Raw genomic sequence first — 16209 nt, 5'->3', positions numbered from 1 at the left:
TAGGACTATGATGGCACCCCTTGCAAGGCTGAGTCACGAGGATTAGACCAACATTTCAACCCTTCAACCCCTTTCAACCCCTGGCTTTCTGCCACAGAAGGACACTCACAGCGAACCGCAGAACCTTCCAGAATGTAATCTTCTAGAATCTGGATGGGTTGTGGACTACAGCAAGCAGAACACTGAGGAGTTTTTGTTGCTGGTCCTGAGAGACATCTCAGTGGGTAAAGATGCAAGACTGACATGAGCTTGACACCTACACCCCATCCAACACAAGTGCAAAGCTTGCACCAAAACCTTGAGTTTGGTCTTTGAGGTCCCCCTCCATTCTGTCCCCACCCCAGGTTGACACCTGGCACAAGGACAATGTTCTATTTCACTGTATTTTTAACTTTAACTGAACTCGTCTAATTATCAAGTTTAGAGCTCAAGAAAGAATGTAATTTGCTCAGAGTGCCTGGAACAAATTACAGTTCCAGGCTCCCTGAAGGACTCCCGGGGAACTGCTCCCAAGGGGCTTCTGAGAGTGCTTTATTCAGATCACGGGTAACAAAGTAGCACTGAGAGGCAATTACCTTGTGCCTGGGACCTCCAGACAGGAAGATAGTGATTATTTGGATAGGCAAGCTGGATCTTCATTTTATAAAGGCTGTTTTTTTCTGCCCAAGCTTTTTTTTTCTGCCCAGATTTTCTCAAAAGAAAGCTTTTAGAGGCAGATTTTCTTTTTGTTATGTCTTCTATTTTAAGATGTCTTTAACAAGTGGAGATGGACCTAAAATCGGCTTTGCTGCTTCAGCTTTTCATTTACTATGAAGCCTCTATATACTCTAGAAGGTTCTTCCAGCTTACAGTTTGCTCCTTGGAGGATATTTTGGGTGCTTATGATGTTTTGTAATGAAGGGGCTGTTACTTGTTGGGTAGAGCCCTTTGCACCTTTGTCGGGTGCTTTATGGTATGGAAAACAGTCCAGACAACTGTTTCATTTGAATGCTACAGCTACACATAAAAAGCACGAAGCTAAGGTACCTCACAAGCACGGCCTTTGAGTGATCACAGCCTCTCACTTCCCGCTCTGTATTCATGGGTTCCGGTGTGCGGCAGTATCGCAGAGTAGGCGAAGGTAAGGAAATAAGTAAAGGAGAAATCTGTGGACGAGAGTGACAAGGAGGGAGGAACGAGCTTTCTGTATTCTCAGGACAGGCAACTTCCTGGGGGTATCACTGGGAAAAGCTGGCTGATGATCCATGAGTGCAAAGTGGCGTGTCGATGCAAGCTCGGGGTGGGATTTTGTTGCTGAGTAGCTGTGTAAACTTGGCAAAAAATTATGGAACTCAGAGACTGTTCTGATGATTAAATATGAATGGAAAACCTAACATAGAGTTTGGCACATTGCAAGAAGCCCATTAAGTATTAGTTCTCTCAAGAAGAAACTCACCATGACCACCATGTTTAGGAGTCTTCATACTTCATACAGAATAGAAGGAGCAATGACCATACCAAAACAAACAAGCAAATAAATAAAATAAAGATTATTTAATAATCCAGAAATGAACAGGTTTTAATCTATAATCTCATTATTCAATTTACTATCAAATTACTATCAACTGTAGGGTTTTAAAGTTACTTTATAACAAGTTTAGAAAATAACCCTCTATCCAATGGTCTGAAAGGTTTTGTTTTGTTTTTTTTTAATCACCATCATCATGAATCTATGTTAACATGATTTTCAAGTATGCTCTAAGTGTCAATTGCTAGGACCATAGATTTTCTTCTGCTCAACCTGTCGTTATGTATTATATAAATTAATGTTTTTAAATATTGAATCATTCTTGTATACAGAGGATAAAACCTGCCTGGTCACAGTATAGATTTTTAAGAACACATTGGTGGATATGTTTGAATTAATTTTGTTATGGATTTTTGCATCTAAGTTCAAAGCGATACTGAAATTTTCTGTGTTCTGTTTTCAGAGATGATAATATGTGGGAACAGGAGCGAGGATTAGGGGTGAAGGGACAGAGTCAGATGATGCATCCTGGAGAAATCCGACTGGAGACCAGAATCTGGCCAGTGCATAAACTTATATACAATGTTTGAGCCAATCTCGAATCCCTCAATCCTTGGCCAATCGTAACTCACCACACCTTCCCCACGCTCCAGTGAAAGCCATGCCTGATGAGGTAACTCAGGAGGAGTTGGGGTGGTGGTATCATCACCTGTGAGGACTTCCTGCTAAGACTGGGAAGTGGTCCGCACCCTGCCCTTGGTTCCTCTTTTCTGGCCCACCGGTGTGCTGGGAGCCATTTTAGATCTAAGGCCTCATGCAGCAGGCAGATCAGGACTCTTCGAGAGGTCGCAGGAGTCTGTGGCACTTTGCTCTCTGTCCCTATTCCTTCACAAAGTTGTCATTCACACCACCACCACCACCACCACCACCACCACCACCACCACCACCACCACCACCACCACCACCACAGTAAAATCCATTAGGATATGGGCATCTTTATCTTCAAAGAAGTGATGAGTCCAAGATAATTTCTTCAGCTTTTCTAAGAAAGAATAAAAGCTACTTGAGCCTCTTGTTGATTCTCCTGTGACCCTTGCTCTTGAGCAGATCTGTCCATGTGAGGGGGCAATTCCATGATGGATGGATACTAATGTCTGCCAGAAGTCTCAAGTCCTTTAAGCTACGGAGTGTGTCTGTGTGCTCACTTCAGGCACAAACAGCCCTTGAGATCTTTATTGGTTACCTTCTCCTCTGCCGTGACAAAATGTCTGACAGAAACAACATAAGAGAGTTATTTTGGCTCATGGTTCCAGAGGGTGATTTCAGCAAGGGTGGTTCCATCTATGTTGGCAAAGGTGTGTGGCCAACGTCATCCTAAGGCAGTTAGAGCAGGAAGCAACGCATGCAGGCTACAAGCAAAAACAGGCTTAATCTTCTAAGGCTCACTTGTAGTGACTTACTTCTAGCAGTTGGTCCCCATGTCCCAAATCCTGCACACCTTCCCATACAGTGTCTGTGGATGGAGCATTCAGCCATACAACCTTCTGGAGGACATTTCAAGTTATAGTGAGGGCCCATAGTCACCATGTCACCTGTCCCATTACATTATGAGTGATGTCCTAAAATCTCTGTGGACACCCTGCTGGCTAGCTGCTTTCTCTATAGCTCACTCTAGAGGACTCCAACCAAGAGTTAGGTTCCTCATACAAAAATGGAACATAATTGTGGATAGCCCATTCCCACTATTCAGTATACTTTCTAAGTCATGTCCAGATTCTTGACACTAATAATGTAACTGCTATGTGATAGTTAGACATCATTGGCTGGGAAGTAAAGGGCAGAAAGCTGTGCATGTAATTGCTTTTATTTTTTTCAAGCAATATGATCTGTGGTTGGGTAAATTCAGATATACAGGACCTGTGACCGTGAAGCACTCTCTCTGTACTTACCCTCTAGGATGGTTCACCATGTCTTCTAACATAACCCCTTTAACTAGTTCCACATCACCCAGTCTTGTTCCTACAGACCAAGCTTTTAACTTACCAACTGCTTTCCATGTCCTCTGGCCCCTTCACACCCCTTGAACTGACCTTTTCTCTATACTGCTGTGTACAGCAAGCAACACTGCAGTGCAGGAAACTGGACAGGAATCAGACAGTTTGTGCACATACCTGGTCACACCAAGAGGAGTGTGTTAATAAGAAACACCACAGTCCCCCATAGTGAGAAGAGGTACTTCTATAGTTGGATATGTTTCTCATCTAAACTAAATGATAGGCTTTAACTTTTAAAAGCACTTGACACTGTGCTATCCTTCACTGTTCTCTAGCCTACAATCCCCAAAAAGGCAGGGCACTTTGCACTCTGATGCAAGCTGACAGTGTACATTCCTGAGGATACAGTAGCATCCTCACTACATAGCAATGCTTCTCTACATGCCTTTTCTTCAAGCCCTTCCCAAACTATTTCCATTGAGTTTTGCGGTCCTTTAATTAGTTTTGGGTCCTGTGCACACACCCTTACATTCACTTGACTGCATGGCCCTCCCAAGTTCATATTAATACATTCAACTAAGTTGTGAGTTATTTGAACATGGGGGTACTTGTTACCCTAGTAGGTGAACCTGCACATTTTGTTACCTCATGAGATTGCAAACAGGTGGTTCCTACATACAAAGATTCTAGAAAGATCTCTGGCAACTGCTGCACTTAAGAACGCTCTTCAAGCTCTGTGGTTTCACAGGTCAATTTAAATCTTCTATAGAATATGGAAGCCAAGTAAAACAATGGAAGGAGTGTGAGACTATCTTGAATCAGAACAAACAGAGTTATGGTTTACAAAGAAAGTGGGTAGGAACTGGAGAGATGGGTAAATGGTGAAGAACACTGGCTGCTCTTTCAGAGGACCTGGGTTTGAGGATGGCTCACAACCATCTGTAACTCCAGTTCCAGAGGATCTGATGTACTTTCCTGACCTCCATAGTCACCAGGCAGGCATATGGTGCACATACATACTACATACATACATACATATATACATACATACATACATACAGGAAAACAGTCATACATATAGTTTTTTAAAAGATTTATATGATAAAGGCAGAAATCAGAAATACCAATGGGTTTAGACAACCTGATGAGGTGAGGCTGTGAAGCCCAACCCTGACACAGCTGACTATAAAGTGTATAGGCAGAAGGTACAAATGAAGTGCATTCTGGGAAGTCCTTAAGCAGCTTCCCACAGCAAGAGACTTCTTTCAGATGCAGGGCTGGGAAGGACAGTGGGGAGCAGAAGACACAGGGCAGGTCAGAATTTTATATTTCATCTCTCCCTCCCTTCTCTCTCTCTCTCTTTCTTTCCAACAAGGACGCCGTGTCTTCAAAACCTACTTAACATTTCTAATGTCTAGAGATATACTGTCTTAAAAATAAAGATTTAAAAATATATAACCTAAGAAAAATGAGATAGGGTACATTTTAGAGAGTCCCTCTATGAATAAGTACCACTCTAAAACATAAACACTATGCTGACTCTCACAGGTAAACACTGGATCCATTTAAACATTAAATCAGGATATGCGATATACTCTTTCCAGACTGAGACACAGTCACAGCTCAGACTTCGTCTCTGGTGATGAGACCTCAGCAATTCTTATGACCTACTCTGCACTGCAATTCAAATAGCAGGACTGTGCAAGTTCGAGGCCACACTGACTGCAACTCCCACTTATGCCGCAATCCCCACCGCCCCACATCTTCATTTTTCCACGTTCTGAGAAGCTACATCTGTTGGGCTATATGTAGACAACCACAACACTAGACCATCTCTACCGTTACTTTGGTAATCTACCTCCAGACGCCTTGCTTCATCCGTACACGATGTGGACATCTAAAAACGGAAAAAGCCTTAATCTCTCCATATATTTATCTACAAAACATCAAAATGAAAATATCCAGAGACTCCAGCATCTCAATTCTTGTCAAAATGTTTGTGGAGCAGAAAACACCAACTGCAGAGCTTATTTCTGTAACAACTTATCAACTGTAAACTGTATGTTTAAGAGTTGATTTATTAAACCTGCTAGGCAGCCAAACAAATATTGACATGATGTATCATCACGATATGCTCTCAGTAACAGCTTTTACATTTCAAATGAGTTTTGCCAGAGAACCAGAGATTTATACCCCAAACTGGCTCTCCATTTGTCTGTCAACCTTGTCTGTTATTTTGTAATCAACAACAAAATCATAACTCTCTGCAAAAACATCAGACAACAGGGCCACAAACCTTTTCAAATGACTGTTACATAAATGGATATTGTCACGGAAATGGAGAATGCAGACAATAACATTTTTAAGCCAAGTAGCTGGTAAGTGTGGGAACTCTGGACACCCTAATCAAATACTGATGATGAAGCACAAATAGCTGCAATTTTCAAAGTTTTCATCTGTTTCTTTGCTTTACAAAGTAGTTGTTATCAGCAGTTAATTTTTTTTTAATTAGGTATTTTCCTCGTTTACATTTCCAATGCTATCCAATTTTGAAACCAAGTTTTGGCCATATTTATCTTAGTCACTGTTCTATTGCTGTGAACTGGCACCATGGCTAAACCAACTCTTAAAGGAGAAAGCATTTAATTAGGGGTTGCTTACAGTTTTAAAGGTTTGATCCATCATCGTGGTGGAAAACATGGTGGTAAGCAGGCAAGGCATGGTACTGTTGAGTAGCTGCGAGCTACATTCTCATCCACAGGCAGGAGAGTGAAAGGGTGAGAGCATGAGAAAGTGGAGAGAGAGATGAGAGAGCCTAGGCCTGACCGCACAGCACAACCCTAATGACCACAGGGTCACACCTCCTTGTCCTTCTTAAACAGTGCCTGGTGACAAAGCATTTGACTCTCTGAGCCGATGGGGGCCATTCTTAATCAAACCATGATACTGGACTTAGAAAACTCATAGTTAGAGACAAATGATCCTGTGTTTAATAACTGCTCTGCAAAAGGAGAGGTGACTGACAAGTCCTGATTTGGCTCGGAAGCAGAGGCTTCTCGCTCCCAGGACATGGGTTTGTTTCCTGGCCTCACAGATGGGGAAGTGAAGGTAGGAACGCATACGACTACGTCCGGCACACCAAAGGGCTAAATGGCCTCTGATGCTAGGTACAGCTGCAGAATTAAACCATGAGCATAGCAGTCACGGCTGCCCATGCACAAACACCAGTCCAGGAAGGCCTCTTGTACAGATGGTAGATTGAGTGAGCGGAGCCTATGTTAGTAAAACTCCAGACAGGTACTGTCACTGTTCTTGCACTTTGCTGCACAGGCCAGGCTCCCCTTGATCTTGCAGTCCTACTGCTGGGATTATGTATGTGTGCCCTAAGCCTCTGGACTCTATACCTTCTACCCGTATCGTACTACACTGTGTATTCAAAGGGGTGCCATTTATTACTATACATCTCCAGCATGCTGAGGAACTTGTTTCATTTGTTAAATGTACAATTCAATACAAATTAGTACTTTGCAGAAAGTGGACACAAAGATTTCTCCAGATTATATGGAGCCTCGAAGGCAAAGCCTGGCACAAAAGCCACGGCACATTCTTACTAATCCTTCCAGTGAGTGGGAACCACTTAGCACCCACTCACCAAGCTATGTTATACTGTTCTTCACACTTGAAGTTCAGCAGACATTTACCTTTTTTTTTTCTTCTTCAAAATTTACATGTGCGCACGTGTTGTTTGCAAGTGTGTGAACATGAGTGCAGCATTTACAGAGGCCAGAAGGGCAATGGATCCCGTGGAACTGTAGTTAGAGATGGTTGTGAGCCACTATGTGGGTTTTTGGGGACAAAACCTTTGTCCTCTGCAAGATCAGGAGGCAGTCTTAACCACTGAGCCATCTGCACAGCCCTCGTTTAACAGATTGTAAAGACAAGTCCACACAGAATTTTACCGAGCTTTATAAATAGCCTTGGGTGCAGTAAGGACCTAGGATTGCTCCTTTACAGTATATTGATGCTCCCAATCTACAAATGTTTGCCCAAATGTCTCCAGGGCTAAGACATATAGTAGCTCAAATGTTCTTACATTTGTGTGTGTGTATAAATGTATATGTCACAGTGTGAATGTGGAGGTTACTTCTCTCCTTCCACCATGCAGGTCCCAGGGACAGAACTCAGGTTATTGTAAGGGAACACCTTTATTGGCTGCACCAACTGCTTTGGACCTATTTATATACATCTTCTTCAAATAGCAACCAAACCTAAGAATTAAAGCATCCAAAACCCACTGACTTGGATTGTAAAGACAGTTTCCCAGAAGTGACCAAATGTCAGTATCCTTTATCTCTGTGCTCCATCAGATGACTCCAGAATCAAGCAGCATAAAGGAACGCCCAAGACTCCAGGGTACTTTGACCTTCACCTGTAATCCTGCTCTCGAGGGCGGAAAGGTTGTCATGGTGCTAACACCCAAGCAGCACACGCAGCCCCCAGACCTGCTTACAGAGGTCCTCATGCAGGAGTGCGAACCCGAGGGATGACTTCTGAAGTCAGTAGTTCTAATTTCCCAACTTCATTCTGGACACCACCCAGGGCTGAAACCACCAAAGGTTCTCCTCTTCCGTATAAAGGATTGACATTTATAAATATACATTTATTTTTTATGACTTACCTTTTATCTCTGCATTTACAAAAATAGTATTAATAATCTGGCTCAATAGGTTTGCTGGCTAGTATGTCTTATTGTAAAATAAAGGTATCCATGACTTACAGTGTAACAAAATGTATTTTCCTAAGGTATTAATTATAGACATTTAAATTAAATACCATGCCTAAAATGTTCTCTACAAAGAACTTATAGATCACATTTATTTACTAACAAATTATCTAGTTTTTGAGTAAAATATTTTCAAGACTATGTATTTTCAAATGATTAGGTAAATCATTTCATATTGTAGAACTGTATAAACATTACCGACAAGCAAATTTTGTGCAAAGGCAGAATGGAAGAAATTTAATAGTAAGCAAAATTAGGTAGCAAATATTTTCAAATGTCTGGTTAACAGAAGCCTAATAGTATATGGAATAAGGTCTCTGGGCACTAGACATAAACTTAAAAACCCAGCAAACATGAGGTGTGTATTGCTACATAATTCTGAACCCCAGAATGTGCTCCACAAACCTGTGGACAATGACAATTCCTTCATCTATTAAGACAGCCCTTCAGATGCCAATCCCTAATTCTCTTACAAGTGCCCCACCTCCAAATCAAGTAAGGCCCTGTAATAGGGACTATGAGACACAAGATAAAAACTGGTCCTGAAGACATTATTTATGAATTCAGTAAATATTTATTGAGAACTCGTATCTTTAACTCTAAGGAGCATGTGACAGACCCCTTACGTCCAAAGAGCTAACCCACTAAAGCAGAGCTGCCTGGCTCTCACTCAGTCACTGTCAGCATTTAATTCATCCTGAAACATGTGCCAGACATGGACTTTCTGTGTAAAGGCAAATAGTTATGGTGGGAGGGGAATGGCTCACATCTGGGTGTCTGCGTAAGGTTAGAGGATGACCCTGGGGAGTTGGTAATCTCCTTCATTCTGAAGAAGAAGAGTACCGGGCACAGGGTGCCAACCCTGAAATCTTATGTAAATCCCTGTAGATGGCTACGGTGAGTTTTGATGCCTGTGCATGGCCTTCTGACCCTGTGCCCAGTATTCTTCTCCCTTTCACACTTTCCCACCCCTGCTGCAGCTTCGTTCTCTGACCTCTGCCTTTGGACACTGCCAGCCTCCTATTCCTCCTCACTCCCTCTGCTCTTCTGGGAAGGGCTTGGCTATCTTTGCATCCCTGGTTCCTTATCCACTGTGACTATATTAACAGCTTCTTTAAAGTTCCCTCTTCATTAAGGACACCCACCAATGCTTCAGATCATCTCTGCAACAATACTTTTGGATGCTGCTCAAAAATAGAATCCTCAAAAAGACTGGATTTAAGGATTTCTGTCCTAAAGCTTTATTATTTATCAAGGAATTCATAATATAGCTAAGGGTGCTTCTGTGGCACTGTCAGTCCCCACCACGACATACTGGATTCACAAGATCTCTACTATCCAAACTATTTGACGGACAATAGCGACTTATACTCATAATGGTTAGATCCTATAATTTAATGTTTGGTTTTGTATAAATTTAACTGTTCATTCAAATACCTATTACATTCATCACAAATTATATAACTTAAAAATCTAACTAGGAGATGCTGTCAAGTCAAATACTTCTATGATAAATTATCCTTTTAAATTTCAAAATTAAAAACTACATCCAATTCTGTGAATTTGAATTTCCCAATGCTCCTGAAAAGAGTTGGCACTCATCCTCCCATTGTGCTGTTTTTGTTTTAAAGCACAGTCCATTTGTCTCAGAGGTACTCTCTTCTCCCAGTGAGGCAGCAGTCACCACAGTGTGACCTGTGGTGTCGTACCCTCCACTCAAAGGCATTCTCTCTTTCCATGAAAAAAATGAACAGGAAGGGACAAGCGCCCGCTTTCCCTGTTCTGTTGATTCTTGGTGCTTTCATTGTATTGTGAATGCCTGATTTCAATTGTACAGCAACAACAAATACCAGTATTTATTCTGAAAGGCTGTGTGTTCCAACAAGCATATATTAGCAGCTTCCAACTCGGTCTCTAGGAATGATTCTCAGTTCTGAGCCGTGCTTCAGGAAAACATTCCCTACACAAACAAACAAAAACATGAAGTCAGGTGTCTAAAGAGGAAAATAACACTGTCACCCAGCAAATGATGCAGTAAAGGCAGGGAGGATGTCCCAATTTCATCACGGATGGTGGCCGTTCTAAGCTCTGCTTCCCACTTCTCTTCCACCCTCACAGATGAACGAATGTTTAAATGGTAAGGCACACCAGCCACTGGCATGTTAGAAAAAACAGTAAGTAACATTAATCAATGGTGCCACCACAGGAAAACAGTCACTGCAAGGGCAGAGGAGGCCACTGAGCTATTCTGATACTCGGGCTTGATCGCCTGATGATATTATAATCAAGCTCAATGATGCACACAACTCAGTTTAGAAAGCGACCTAAAGGGCAGCATGTGAGAGTAAGCAAGAATTCAAATTAATATAAACTAACAAAAACTTCTGGAATCAAAAAACCAAAACCATCTACTCCCAGATCACACAGGATTAGTAATACTGTGTCTCACAATTTTCCACAAATAAAGCTTTCAATTTAAAGTATATATTCAAGATGACTGATGGGGTAACAAAAGCCTGCAACTGTAAGTCACTCTTCGTTGGCTAGAGTTGTGATTTTTTGTGGCCTATAACTTTTATAAATCAAAAGTTTCCAAATACAATTGTTTAGAAGCCAAGTATTATTCAAAAATAAGGCTACATTATATTAAATAGCATAGCTTCAAAGTATTACAGTTCGAATAGCAGTCCACCAAAGGCGTCTGGAGAGTCGCAGTCTTCCCACAGCTTAAGAGCACCTTTACTAACGTCAGGCATATTTACCATGCTACCCCCAGCATTTCACGATGAGTTATGTGCACACAGCTCCCCTATGAGAGCAGCCTTTGAGATGTCAGTGGCTGTAGCTGTTTAAAGGAATGGCAGCTAGCACTCTTTTTGGCACTTTCTGGATGCTAACGATGAAATCCAGACTTGAAGCAATTCACTATCTCAAAATCAAGAGGAGGGGCCATCAGTACCTGGCAACACAGTCTCACCTTCAGACTTTTTTGTTATACACATTAATTAAACATTTTCAATTCCTAAACCACTATTAATCAGGCTTGCATTTCCTTATAGTGAAAACCATAGAACATTAGCATATATAGATGAACTATTAGCGAGACAAGGAGACGGCCACACCAGATTTATACAGCTGTGTCTTCTGAAAAGTTCTATCTAGTTGAAATGAATAAAATATTCAGTTTCGATGGGCACACAAGCAGACACTCACCAGCAGTCTGTGCAGGATTTATTCCTATTCCATCTGAAAAATAAATTATAAATCATGTAAGTTACTTCTAAAGGACAAACAGTTTAACAGTCAGAATACTGCAGCTATGGGCACAGGCAAAGGCAGAGCAACTTCATTAAGAGACCCCAGACAACAATCTCTTAGGTGAGTCACCTGTCTGATGACACCCCCCATGAGTACATTTTCATAAGTGCCACAGAGGACAAAAGATCCAGCAGAACTTTAGCAGAGCCACTGTGTCTGGCACCTAAGCTCTGAGGTAGCCTTTGTCACTGGCTGTTGTCTGAGGTCTGGAGGTTGCTCTTCTGAAGGACTCTCAGAGCTTTCTCATAACTTAGGCTGGAGACATGCCTGGCAAACCAAGAAGTCTCCAATGACTGAGAATTGTTCAGGTGATGGGTCTTTTAAGACAATCCCTAAATCAGATAAGAAGTTTTGGTGTGTGAAAATTAACTTGCTAAAGGCGCCTTTTGTAGAATAACGAAAGAGCTTCTAGGAAGCTGTCAGTGCTCAGTTCTTCTTCGTCAGAGACAGCTCCCCTGCCTGCAGCTGAGACGTCTGAGGATGCAGTGACCCCTCCATCAGTTGCACACCAACAATACGATCCTTGGTGCAATGACGCAACTCTCTATAGAAGACAGTGTGTTTAATCCCATTTTACCCGTGTAGTAAACAGTGTCATTTCTTGCATGAGAAACAAACACTATGTAGATATTTCTGCTTTGGGGTGGCAGACAATCTCCAAGATTAGAGAGGCTACGGGTCATTTTGTTCATGTTCTAATGACACTTTGAATGTTTTAAACATTTCCATTAGAAAATCTGTAACTTTCTAAGAAGTTGGCCACTCTTTAATGTGACAACACACAGAAGAAGTCAGAAATCCAGAATACACTAGGGGACTGGGGATTCAACTCACGTCTCCAGTGCTTAAGGTTTAAGGTGACTCCTTACCATTAGTAATAATCGCACTTGTAGCTGCAGGAACTTTAAACTAAAAGGGAGAAAAGAAACAAAACATGTTAATATACTCACAAGGAAACATGGAAGACAGAGTAAGACTGCAGCCTCTACTACCACTCTATAAGTCTGTAATCCAACAGCCGGCAGCAGAAGCGTCACTAGCAGAGGAGCAGGGTTACAGAGCACAGAGCACAGCGATAGAGCCTGGGTTAGACACAGCTTGGGTTTGCACATAGCACAGGGGCTGGGGCGGAGGAGGAAGAAATGAACTGAGGGATCTGCTTTATGCCACACAGGTGACTAACACTGCCATGAAATCAGAAAGCTTAAGGATCCCAAATCACACTCTGCTGCCACTGGCAGATCGCCCTACACTTCCAAGTGCTGCACCTTGAGATGCTTCATAAACAATTCTGATAATTCCAGGGAGAAAACTCTCTTAAAAACAGAAAATACCAGCATGTTTTTAAAACATTTTTTAAAACAAATTTTTATCAAAAGTACACATACATACTTAGTCTACCCAATTCAAGTGGATATAATAATTAGCTCTTAGAAAAAAACCTGGTGCATTCACTACCAAAAAAACTCTACACTTTTCATCTGCTGCATTAAACAGACGTGTCAACTTATTCAACTTGTTTTCTAACTAGAAGATAGATTAACTTTTCCTACACTTGTGACATCTTTACCATGAGCCCAGTAATGAACCACAGGAAAATGAGGAGGGAGGGAAAGGGCGCAGCGCATGTAAATACACAAGAGACAAAAGCCAGAAACATGCTAACTGCACCCATAAGCTACTGTTAGAACCCACACTTACTTCTTCTGCTGCGAACTTTAGCACTGCTGTGAACGGCGTACTTTCAGGAACACTGAGACTGCAACAAGAACAGAAGAATTTCACACAGCTCATCTCATTGCAGATAGGGAACATTGTTTGGGGCTGTGAAGGGTGTCTGTTTTCAAGGCAGCATTTGTGCACTGACGTTGAAAAACACTAGAAAAGCAGAGTCCAGGCAAGGAACCACAGCTCTGTGCAAAAACCAACACCCTGCAAGCAGAGCTCCGCCTTCTCTCTCTTTTCATGTTTCCGTGTGTTTAGGCTTATTGTATGTTATATGTATGTGCCTGCTTCTGTGTGTACACATGTGTAGAGGGGCTGACAGAGGCCAGAAGAGGGCATCAGATCCTTAGGAACTGGAGTCATTGCCAGTTGTGAGCTAGGAATGTGGGTGCTAGGAATTGAACCTGGTTCCTCTGCAAAAGTAGCTGTGCTCTTAACAAACCACCAAGCCGGGCTGGTGAGATGGCTCAGCGGGTAAGAGCACTGACTGCTCTTCCAAAGGTCTTGAGTTCAAATCCCAGCAACCACATGGTGGCTCACAACCATCCGTAATGAGATCTGATGCCCTCTTCGGGAGTGTGTGAAGACAAATGTTATAGACTTACATATAATATACCACCAAGCCATGGCTCCAGCCAGGTTGGTGAAAGTGCAGACCATGGGTAGACAGACACTTAGATGAATTTTCTCTCTCTCTTCTTAAAGACACTGTGTCTTTAAGACACTAGCCTCCAACCCAGAGAATGAGCTTGCCTTTGCCTCACAAATGCTGGGATTATAGGTATGCTAGTGTGCCCAGGAGGAGGATCTGTCAGCAAGGCCTACTTTTCCATAGCCTTGGTCTAATTTATTGCTTCTCATCTAACGTTTTAAAATAAAAATGTTAAAGGCAGCATTAATTAAGTACAAAAGCCAGACACCTCTCTAGCAGAGAAAACTTTTCTATTTGTCAACACATAACACATCGATGCCATCAACACATAACACATCGATGCCGTAGAACATTTGTCGGGCTAAGCCTGGATTCCTCTTCTCAGAAGCGCAGATGAATTTTTTGTGCTAGCATTTTTCCTTCCAAATGTTACTTAATAACCTTAATCCTCAGCAGAACAAAGCAAGAAGACTGTAGAAAGGGGCTTTCCCAACAGTAGCTATGTGCTAATATTATTGTAAAGGTATGGGAGATGTTTACGGGCATTCCATAAAAGTGAGAGACATCCCCTCTGATTTCTTTTAAATGGTGGGAAAAGGAGCTGTGGAAATTTTGAAATAAGACAAAAATACTTTCTGTGGATAGGAAAATGAGAAAATTTAGGGGAGCACAGTCGAGTGCCAGTTATGAGGGTTTCACATAACACTCATCAGCACTATTGTAATTTCCTCAGGAACAGAGTTAAGTACAGAGAACATAAATTTGGTGTTTCATCAAGCAAAATATTCCAAGCAAGAGAGGTGGCTATCAGATTCCTGGAAGTTAGCAAGGGAACGATCTAAAAAAAAAAAAAAAAAAGCTAGACCACAGACTTTCGTCTGCACACGAAATGTGTGGGTATGGCACTAGGGAGGCAAAAGTGACAGAAAACTTTTAACTTTTATTGTTGAAGACATACTGCGGTACATCATCCAGAGGAAGAGAATACAGCCATCTGAAGACAACCATTTAGAATGAGCCCTTACTGGAGAGGTGAGGGATGTATAGACCATTTTAGACATGGAAACATAAGGGAACCACAGGCCATGAGGCTGAATGAATCACGGGTGGGAAACTTCAGAAAACGATGACAGCTGCTCTCAGCTCAGTTAGCTGGGCCTCGGTGCCACCAAAGGAGTCATGAATGAAATCTATGGAAACCCTGGTCTGTCGCTGGTTAGCATAGGTCTTCCAGCTGCAGGAACTCAAAAGGGGTCAACTTAAAAATCATACTAAGATGGAGCTGTGTAACCCGTGTTAGCCATCAACTGAACTGCTGAAGCACAAGGAAGGGCCCAAGAAGGTGACAAGGCCCTACACCCCCCATCTCCCAATCCCGCTAAGCACTTTTTATAAAGATCCAAGTGTGTGTGACTGGGGGTTCAGCACCTAGGCACCCAGTCGTTGTGTCTATGCACAACAAAACAAAAAACTGAAGTTAAGAGTGTTCCGGTCGGACCTGTCAAAAGTCCAGACTTGGGAAGTCCTCCCTAACTTCCGGTAACAGCTGGTCCAGGTAAAGACCTTTAAATCAAGTAAACGGGTTCCATCCTCGTCCAATCTTCTTCCCGTTGCACCTGCCCACCCAGCGCGTTGCGAGGGGGCGCTGGCTTTCAGCAAAAATGCCGCACCCTTCCTCCTGTCCCCCTCTGTCCCGCCAGGCCCGGCCAGCTCCAGCCCTGCCTGTCACTCACACTTTGTACGGCAGCCGCGGGTCCGACGTCAACGTGATTTTAAAGGACACCTTCGACCTGCCGGAGAGAACCAGAAGGCGTTACGGTCGGGTCGGGCCACGGGGTTAAGGCCGGGACACAGGGACGGATACTTACATGGTGGAACCGCCTGACACACACCGCGCCCAGCCGCCCGCCGCGCTTCCTTGATGGCCGGCAGCGGGGGCCTTCGCGGCCCACGTCGCCCTCCGGCGCGGCTATCCACACAGCGCCTGAAAATTGTGTCGGAGCTCACAGGCTACAGAAGGCCGATAGCCCAGAGTTAGACATTTCATTCTGAGTGGGTATGTATCAAGGTGAAGTGTAAATGGTAGATAGAAGATATGTTTCTACTTTTGGTAGTTTACTGACACATTTTTAGTCAGGCCATGTAAGGGACGTCAAACAGAGTGGCCGCTAGGTCCCCACTGGCTGGTTACGGCGGAAGTAGGGACTGAGTCGAAGCCGGACGTGGCGGC

The 16209-nt window shown here is 42.8% G+C and overlaps 1 protein-coding gene across 1 annotated transcript; it reads right to left on the bottom strand.

The window, feature by feature from the left end:
* Positions 1–10107: 10107 nt before the first annotated feature.
* On the bottom strand, positions 10108–15944 carry Ufm1 (ubiquitin fold modifier 1). Its single transcript, XM_021158069.3, has 6 exons — positions 15848–15944; positions 15713–15769; positions 13304–13361; positions 12472–12511; positions 11498–11530; positions 10108–10244 (listed from the first exon to the last, which is right to left on the bottom strand). Coding segments are annotated over exons 1-6 (258 nt in total). The 5' UTR covers positions 15850–15944; the 3' UTR covers positions 10108–10176.
* Between the last annotated feature and the right edge of the window lie 265 nt (positions 15945–16209).

Source organism: Mus caroli, unplaced genomic scaffold (genome assembly GCF_978045245.1).
Source record: "Mus caroli unplaced genomic scaffold, Mus_caroli_1 scaffold_3, whole genome shotgun sequence".
Taxonomy (NCBI): domain Eukaryota; kingdom Metazoa; phylum Chordata; class Mammalia; order Rodentia; family Muridae; genus Mus; species Mus caroli.
The sequence above is the reverse complement of the archived record's forward strand: the minus strand, read 5'-3'. Positions and strand labels throughout refer to the sequence as shown.